The 9,793-nt window shown below is 39.6% G+C and overlaps 1 protein-coding gene across 11 annotated transcripts in view; it reads right to left on the bottom strand.

Annotated features, from left to right (window-relative positions):
* LOC118340470 (nesprin-2) overlaps nt 1–9,793 on the bottom strand; it is an 87,615-nt gene that overhangs the window by 11,211 nt on the left and 66,611 nt on the right. For all 11 annotated transcript variants that reach the window (XM_035678458.1, XM_035678466.1, XM_035678464.1 and 8 more), the window contains 4 exons: nt 9,172–9,288; nt 8,278–8,433; nt 5,751–5,909; nt 4,713–4,879 (listed from right to left, as the gene is read on the bottom strand). In XM_035678458.1, the coding sequence (XP_035534351.1) occupies nt 4,713–4,879; nt 5,751–5,909; nt 8,278–8,433; nt 9,172–9,288 (599 nt within the window). The remainder of the gene's footprint in view (nt 1–4,712; nt 4,880–5,750; nt 5,910–8,277; nt 8,434–9,171; nt 9,289–9,793) is intronic.

The following is a 9,793-nucleotide window of genomic DNA, read 5'->3' as shown; positions in this document are numbered from 1 at the left end:
ACTTATGTTTACGGATATTTTCAGGCAATGAAATTGATGTTAGCACTTAATATGCAAGGGACTGCTCTACCAATATGGAACAACAAATAATGGGTCAAAAGCTCGCTATTAATTTAAGTGAGAGCAAATGATCGGTATGATTATCTATATGCGTTCCAGGCATATTAGTATATCCCAGTGCATGGCTGGCTCATTACGGCTGAGGAGAAATGCATTGGAACTCCTATAGTTGTGTTTCTTGCACAGGATTCAACCAAAGTTATACGCCAGTTATTTAAGAGCATAGTGTTAAATGCAAGGGGCGAGGAGCACATCACTCTATCTCACACAGGGCGCAAAATAGGACTTTGGATTATAAATAATTTCTTACAACCTTTAATTAGAATTTTCAGGATAACCACTATTTACATAATACAATCTTCTTCTATATTTTGTTTTACTTTGAGTGGTCTTGCACAGATTTAGTTATTTTTACATTTTGGTTGCAGTTGTTCCGAATAACGTATCTTATAGTGTTGATCAAGACTTATGGCAGATTTAGGAACATGGAAATGAGGATAGGGGGCAAACACGCACTTTTTCACACCACTGTAGGTACATGTTCTACTGGATAAAGCATCTCTCCTCTTTGTATGAGACAGTTTTTTGTCCTGTATTTGTCCCTGACAAATAAATGTAATTAAAAAAAGATTAAAATAACAAAGACAAGAACAACAGACAAAAACACAAGGAAATAAAGACAAAAACAAAGATCAATGAACAATAAGACAGAAAGAAAGGAAACTGAATGAAAATACAATAATAAAAGAAAGAGAAAAAAGACGCAAAGAAACTGAAAAATAAAAAGAAAGAAAAAAAGAAAGAAAGATGCAAGCAAGAAAGAAAGACAAAGAGGAATAAAGAAAGAAAAAGAACGAAAGAAAGAAAGAGTAGCTATTCACTGACCTACAACATTTTCAGGTATCTTACACTAGAACTCCCAGTCACCATGGCAACTGACCCCTTTGTGGTCACACACACACACACACACACACAGTGCCACGCTGACTGGTGTCATAGCAACGCTTAGGACAATACAAGCTCTCTTCTCAGGCTTAAAAGCCTGAAGTGTGCCCCATTTGGGAGTTTCAGTTAATTTCCCATTTGATCCTTCCTCTCCTGTCGAGGTCCAGCAGGGTCTGTCGGGGCTGAGAGGGAGATGCTCTCCACCAAAATAATAAGCACTAAAAAACAGCCATGAGTGTAAGTGGCAGGCTGAAGAATGCATGAAAGGGTCCCAAAAGATGCCAGACATTGGGACGGCTATAGATAAGTTGAGCGTGTGCATGTGTGAGAGCCCTTTTAGATCTGTTCTTCTGGAGATCCGGATATTTGTTATAACGAATGGCTCTTAGTTCTTTGAGAGGTTCGTTTAGATTTCCGAGTAGAATTACAATAAAGTGCATGTAGAGTATTGGAAAAGGTTATGTTAATGGTTGGTTGAGAGTTTTATTCCACTTTTGATTACTTTTGAGAACTAATTAAAACACGTCCCTAGTACTGAGTATTATATGCTATTATAGATTCATGCTCGGCTTCTCTTTGATCAGACAGCTTCTGATTGAAATCATGTTCTTGTACTTGTGTTAAGACAATATTTTAACATTTGAGAGCCTTGGTTTCTTTTATTTAATGGCTCTGTGGCTGCAATTAGGCACAGTGGTGCTTTGAACTAAATACTAACATTAGTATGCTAACATGCTTACAGGGACAATGAACATGCTGCTGTTTAGCAGGTAATATTTACCAGTTTCATAGTCTTGGCATTTTAGCGTGCTAACATTTGCTCATTTGTCCTTAACAGAAAGTACAGCTGAGGTTGATGGGAATGTCATCAGTTTTGCAGGTATTCACGGAGTCATGGCCAAAAGGTTTTGTAGAAAAATGTTTTTTCCTCTAAACAAGATATCAAAAAAAAAGTAATGTTGGTCTTGGTACTCTGGTATTGCATTGCCACTATCCAGCAGTTTCAAACAATATCAAGGCTTAAAGATTAGTATTGTCTACGTGCTGATCAAAAGAAAAAATAGTCAAATGTTAAAAAAAAAATTGGTACCAACTAGTGGGTCATTCTACTTGATCATATATTTCCTTATATTTCCTAATATAAGTAATAACTATATTTTACGTAGAAACAGTTGTTATGAAGGAGCTTATGTTAAGGCCGTGGTTCTGAAACTCCAAAAACAGTTCCTAACTCCCACCTCACATTTTTTATCAACCATTATCAATGATAAGCGAATTAACTAATTAAAAAGGATCCATGTTGAGTTTTGGTGAAATAAAGGTCACCACAACAGCATCAGCATTCATTTTCCCCTGCATAAATTATTTTCATTAAACTTAATTTTGCTCCATATTTTTCCCCTGGTCACCCAAAGCCAAGATCACGAAAACCCACTTAATTCCAAGCTCTAGTTAAAGTTCAGGAATAATGTACAGTCTATAGTCAATGGATGTTTGTGTGTGGTTTATGTGGCTTCACGTTTATGGCCGTGTAATGAAAACATAATAGAGTCAGTGTAAATTCTGTCCAGAAAATACTCTTCCCCTCTGCAGATACAACCATGCTAGTCAACTAAATTGTCTCTTTCCCTCTTTCACTCCCTCTCTACCTCTGACAGCCTAACAAAGACCAGCAGCTTCATGCGGAGGCCCAACAAAGACACAAAAACCCGGGCAGGGGTCCCTGATGTGGAAAAGGACAAGAGCAGAATGGATGGAGAAAACGGAGCAGAAAAGAGCTGGAGGATAAGTGAGGATATGTGGTTGGAGGATGAAGTTAACAAAGTACAGCTGACCACAGGAGGGCTCAAAGTTACTCAGAGACTAAACTTCAACTGACATTTACTCTCGTCGATGTAATTATTCTCTATTTACTGTATGTGTGCTTCTTCAGATTTTCTTTTTAAACTCCATCATTCTACTTTTACATAGATATTTATACTTTGACTTTCGATGTTATAACTGATTACATCCATCAGAGAAAACAGATTTTATGTATACTTGGTTAATTCACTGCATTAAATTAGTTGTTGCTAGCCGGTGAACTAAAGGCCTAAAGACTGCAATATGCTTTGTGTGGATGCGCCCAAGTTCTACTGTAGCAGTTTCCACATAAAGGGATACCATGCTTACAGGCATACATACTATTCAATTGGAAAAATGTGCAGCTTAATCATTTTAACATGTTAAGAACCCCTGGACCGAATCTAAAGCTGCACTAATAAATATTTTTATATAAACCTTAAAGGGGTCACTAGCAGAGTTATCATCCAGCTCTTTCGCTTAGTGGGAACTTATTAGCTAACCTTAGCTAATAAAATTAAAGCCCACAAATTCACAACATAGATGTGTTACTTCTAACTCTATGTTAGGCAGGCAGCTGTTTGCAGTAAAATGAAGCTGAGATGGACCCAGTGTACGCTCCCTTTCCAGCACCTAACGGCAAAAAGATAAAGTGAGCGACTAACTTCCGAAGAAAAGCTAAAGAAACATTTTTTCTCAGAGTTGGTGGAGCCCAAACCAGAACTAAAAGGAGAGTAAAATGTTGCCTGTGTTTCTACTGGATGTGCACCTCAGAGGGCAGTAATTTATCACAGGCGTGTGTGCTTTGCAGTTCTTGTGCCAAGAAATCTATGAATGTAGCTTTAATTATTGTAACCTGACTGTACACATTAACTTTTACTCTATTCATTTCTAGTTGGAATAATTCCTTACATTATTTTAAACTGTTGCAGAATTTAGTTTTATTATTCTCAGTCCAATAGTTGTTACATCATTATCACTCACAGTATTATAAGTATTACTGTTTATGTCTAACATTTTATTTTATTTTATTTTCTAATTTTAAGTATCATTTTGTAGTCCACTTATTGCCTACAGCCCAGAGTGACTGAAGAGCACTACTCTATCAAAAATTCAGTTACAATATTCAACCTCTTGCCTTCATGGGATCAAGCCCCCAGAGTCTTTGAGGGAGGGCCTCACTTTGAGAATCAGTGATTAATGCATGCCGACAGACCCATCCCTTCCCAAACTAACCCACCCTTCCTCACGTCATCCCACGCTGACAGACTAGAAAAAGGGAGGGGGGGTCGGTGTGGACATGCGGACATATGGTACTGTCTGAGACTGAGGGGGGGTCGGTGGGTTTAAGAGTGAAGTCTGTATCTCCAGCTCTTCCACAGGATTGTCCATCTGTCTGGGTCTGGGGCAGTAACAGTTGATCATCACAGGGGCTTAACCTACAGTCTACTCTGTACATTAGAAGCAATGTATTTCTGACAGCTGCAGAGCACGACTGACACAACAGCAGGTGGGTGGATTCGCATTAGAGCTATTGTTTAATTACAGGCTCGTAGTTAAAGCCTTTTAGTTTTTAATGATGCTTTTTAGTGTGGCTTCGCTGTGGAAGGTGCTCATGCGGAAGGTTAATAATGGGTGAATTTTAGATGAGTGGTACTCTGCAGAAATGAAAAACCATCCACCCAAACAAAAAAAACAACCCTTTCACTATTTGCCTCAGAAAAGTGCTGATAACCACACACTATCTAATAACTTCCAATGTTGTTTACTTACCTTTTGGGTCTAATATACTTAATACAGAATACTCACACATGCATGTAAGTGTGTACCTAAATCACTTCTCTGACAGCTGTGACGGCTCTCACCTGGCTTCAATGTGGTGGAAGAGGTTGTGCCAGCGCTGGTTGACCTCCAGCAGTGAGCCGTGGACCTGCGTCTGCTTGGCCTCGTCACTGGCTAACAGCAGCTGCTCACCCAGCTGCTTCAGGTGGCTCTTATTCTCACTGAACAGGTTGATTTCCTCCATGCAGTCCTGTGGAAACATGACATGATCAGATTAGGCTGCTTTATAAACACCATGTGCAAAAGAGAAAGCAGGAATACTCACAAATTGCATCTGTCCAATGCAGTCAAATATATTTAAAATTAGACTATTTGGATTTTTGAAAAAAAAAAAGAGTCCCAGTTTCACTCAGCTTGCCTAACATCTGTTTCAACGCCCTCGAGCAGTCGTTTATCGCTTGGAAGTGCCATCGTTAGCTATTCAAATAATCTCTCTAATAATGTCTCTAGTTTTCTCATTTCATGTAACAATCCTAAACAATAATCCTGCAATGTTCAAACCAATTATTATCTCTCTGACTAAATGAGCATGCTTCATGATGAGACAGGAAGGTACAAAAGGCTTTCAGTCACTGAAACAAAGGGCACACAGCCATTACATTCCAGGCCACCATCTGTTATAAACAGCATAATACATGTTGCTCATGTATGGATTTTAACCTGCTCAAGTGGCTTCAAGTGGGTTGATTGTGAGAATTTCAGAATGTATTATTTATGAAGAACAGCGTGCATGTAATATAACAGTTTTATCATGTGCATACAAGAGTGATATTATCTCCACTGTAAGATCTAATCCAGCAGTCATATTAAGAGTTAGAAGTTAGAGAACTACTAGAACTGTCATATTTCATCCAAATTAATTAAACAAATAATGCCACTCTAACCAATGTTATGCCCTGATGTAGTTCTGGGTGGATATGTGTACAAATATACTCAAAAACAATTTTCATAAGGGTCAAATACTCATCAGATAGTATCAGCCTTGTTTCATGAAACAATATGAAAACACCTGTTCTGCCATGTTTGGATAGGAAGATATTAATATTCCTCAGATCTTATACCTTCTTTAGTTTCTCCACCATTTCCTCGATGCTCAGATCTCCATTGTGGCACACCTTGTTCTCCATTTGAGTCAGCCAATCACAGAACTCTTTGTTTTTGTCGTTGAAGATGGTCCAGGCATTGAGGCGGTCTGCGATTTCCTGCCTACGCAAGGATACCTGGGAACAGAACATGTGATAAAACCAATTTCTACCTTAATGCTGGTTGTAGGACATCTGTGGTGTCAGTTAAGCTGCAGTTAGAAAAAGAATAAATTGTGGATGACTGACAGCATTTAGGTATCAGATGAGTATTGGTTTAATATTAACACTAGCAACTTTTTATGCCATTATCATGCTATTTTAGGGTAACCAAATGTAATCTTTTAGGGACAAACCAATGACAATGGTACTTTGTCCACACCAAGCACTAAACATGATTTTCAAACTAACCATTAAAGTGACAACATTCACATTAGCAAAACAAATGTGTCTCAGTTACGAGGTTAATGAGGTGCTTTCTTTGTCAAATTTAAAATGGAAACAACTCCATGGTCATGTGTTTAACATGTGCTGGCCTGGAGCAAAAACAAAACAGCAATGCCATGGATTTTGACAAATCTTTCCAGTCTGAAACAGGGTTATTTTTAATGATTCTTCCTGGTATTTATCCAGGATAATCTGACCAACACAACAGTACATTTTGTAGATTTGCATAAGGACACATAACCTGGTAAATGACTGAAGAAAAGTCTTTCAAAATCTTGTAGCTTTGTATTAAATAACTGTTCAATATAACAGATTACTTGGTACAGGAGTGAATAAAAACAGTCAAATTAACTGAATTGTGTTTTATTGTATTACATATAAGCATTTAATCTCCATCAGAGTCAGTAATCAACTGAATTGAGAGAAATCCCTCAGGGGCTGTTTGATAAAATTAACAAGGTCCATTTTCCTAATGACAGCTTAATGGCATGAAAACACCCCATTACATAGCTGAGGAGGGGGCTGATGATCTTTTTGAGGTTAAAAGGACTTAGCGAGCCCACAGGGCATGTTTGAACCAGCTATATTTTACTGTTCAGTGGCATTTATTTGATTTAAATGAGGCCTTCTTTGGTTTTAATGTACTAACACTGCTGGGCCTTTTGGACGCTGGAGAATTTAGGGTGCATTGTGAGCTGCTGTCACCCCGAGAGGACTTTGTGCTTCCCTTGGAACAATAGAGCCTGCCCTCTGAATCCCTTTAGCCCAGCCAGGCCATCTGCTCATCGGACCCATTCCAGTGGCTTCCCCCATCTACAACCTGTTAACTATGCAGAGGAAACTGTTGTGGCTCAGATACATGCCCCCCAGCCATGTCAGGAATTAATAGGGATGAAAAATCTTGTGTGATTTAACATCTGAAATTAGTTTGTGCTTTCTCAAATAAGTCTTTCTTTGACCCCCGGAAGTTTCACTATTTAGCAAAAACAATTCATTCATAGTCATAAAACAACAATTTTGAAATTGCATTTGATATTAACACTCAGTGACTGGAAGGTCTTTTCTTGAAAAGCATCCAGAGGTTTTCAAGAAATAATGTATTATATGTTTCAGGCTTGTTTTGGACAAACTTAAGATGAATTAATTGGTTAGGATGGGCAGCAAACATGGTTGTAGAGATAACAAAGAGACGATTACATACATAGCACCAAACATCGATAAAAACCTGATGATTGGAAAACTGGCTGCTGTTGTTGCATCTGTGAATCCCAGTAACTCCTGCCAAGACAGGAGCAGGTGGCAGCAGCCAGCCTGACTGGGGATCCAATTAGCATGACTGCAAATTATCCCCTAACCCTAATAACTGACAAAAATGTCGCGAGCATGTCATAACCGTTGGTTTCTCAAGAACAAGAGTGCGTTTGTCTTTAAGCCAAAAGACTTAACTGTAGGAATTTGAACCTGTGTGTATACAGTAGAGCTACTTTCACCAATAATGCAGTTACAGAATTAACAGCCTGTTCTGTTTGAGAGTTTCATGTGATTGCTCAGATAGCGCAGTGAGTCCGAGTCAGGAGCTAAATACAACCCAAAAAGCTGTGCAAAAGCCTTCAGTTTCCTTTATATGCTGATACAAGCAGAAAAAGCTTTGGAGGCAACCAAATCCAGACAATCCCGTCCCATTACAGCATGCATCCAACTGAAACAGTAGAGTTTGTGTGTTTCTGCACTTTTGTAGTAGAAATGTTAAGAAAACAAATTAATTTGACCTGCAGGGAGGAAAGTTGGTGTGGTTTTCCCTCCATGAACCTGCACATGGTGGCTCTTTTCACACACAAATGAGTGTGTGTGTGTGTGTGTGTGTGTGTGTGTGTGTTCAGCCCCAGTGGTGCAGAGGCTTTGTGCTGCTGGTCACCGCCAAGACACCGCTGGTAGCAACTCTTTTCCCTCCTTCTCTCCCTCTCTCCTCCCTAGTCGTTCCTCTCCACCTGCACTCTCTCTCACTTTCTCTAGTTCTTTTTATGGCCTCTCCCTCTCCCCTATTTCTTTCAGCCCTCACCTTCATACACAGCTCTTCCCACTGGCCGTGGAGTTGTTCCAGCTGCTGCTCCAGCAGAGTAGAGTCACCGGCCGCGACGTACTGGGACAGGTCTGTCTTCATGGTGGCCAATTCCTTCAATCCACTGGCCAAACGCTGCAGAGAGAGCTCTGTCCCCTGCATAACACACACATATACACGGACACTTTAACACCCGCTCAGACGGCCATGTACAAGCTGTGTGCTCACGCTTCTCTCCCTCTGTCTCGCTCTGACTGTCCAGATTAAAGGGCTGTGGACGGGACAGGGGGAGGGTAGAGGGGGTAGAAAGGGGGAGGGGAGTGAAAGCATGGGTGTATTAAATAGGGGAAAGGGGGGGAAACTCAGAGGCGCTCTGATGATGGGGGGTAGCTACTGATGGAGTTCAGGGGTCTGAGAACTTTGGCCAGGTTTTAGACCAGTTGACTTCTTCCAACTGCTACTTGGACATATTTAGCAACTTTATGCTAATGTCATACACATTGTACAATGATAACTAATTTTCAGTGTGATAACTGGAATTTCCATCCAAAACAAAGTGTGTTATTATATATCAGATTATGCAATTAAGACATTGACACATCAGTCACCCTCAGTACCTGTTTTTCTGCTACATCAAGCATGGACACTGAGAGATAATTTGACTTTTGTAGAAAATGTCTCCTAAATAGTGTCCTTCTCTGTTAATACAGAGAGTTTTGGGAGACTGTTTTCTTAGTGTCCTGTTCCAGCTGTGGTGATTTCTCTCTTTCTCTCTCTGTTAAATTATATTTTTGTGAAATGTATTGCCACACAAAAAGGTCTAAATACTTAAAAAAAAACTCCAACGTTTTCAAACGTTTTTTTCCATATGGCAAAAAACTGGTTTGTATTTACCTCAATGTGTTTCTCGTCCTCCGGCGGACTTTGAGGCAGCGGCTGTTTTAGGCTTGTTTGCAGCTCATCCAGTTTGGACATGATGCCGGTTATCCCATCCCGACACTGAGACCACTTCTAAATAATCAGGAGAACAGAAAGGAAGGAGATCTCAGGAGTCATTTTAACAAATATCTGACACGTTATTATCATTGACCTGTAATGTTTAACCATAAAGGCCTGGGCTGCTATGAAAACCTTTAGTACAGTATGTTTTTGAAAATCACTACATTATAACAGATGAAATAGGGACATAAATCACTGCAGAGGTAACCTGATTTTCTACATGCCATATTATAAAAGTTATATCATAAAAAATAATATGACTTTGGCTTTGTTGCCTTGGCATGAGGGATGAGATAACAAGGAAGGGTGCTTCCTAAGCAACAACATCTTTATGACAATTATATGATTACCAAGTTAGTCTCTTGCTGTCAGTTCTACTTTGTGCATTAATGGTACTCTCTGTGTGATCTTTGACATGTTGCTCAGAGGGATTTCCCTCTCCGCTGGTGGATTCTGTTTAGCTTAAAGGGGTTAACACAACTTTCCCTGACCTTACTGGGCCTTAGCACCAAAACAT

This window comes from Morone saxatilis, unplaced genomic scaffold, assembly GCF_004916995.1.
Source record: "Morone saxatilis isolate NCDOM2014 unplaced genomic scaffold, NCSU_SB_2.0 Contig7, whole genome shotgun sequence".
NCBI classification, from domain to species: Eukaryota; Metazoa; Chordata; class Actinopteri; family Moronidae; genus Morone; species Morone saxatilis.
The sequence above is the reverse complement of the archived record's forward strand: the minus strand, read 5'-3'. Positions and strand labels throughout refer to the sequence as shown.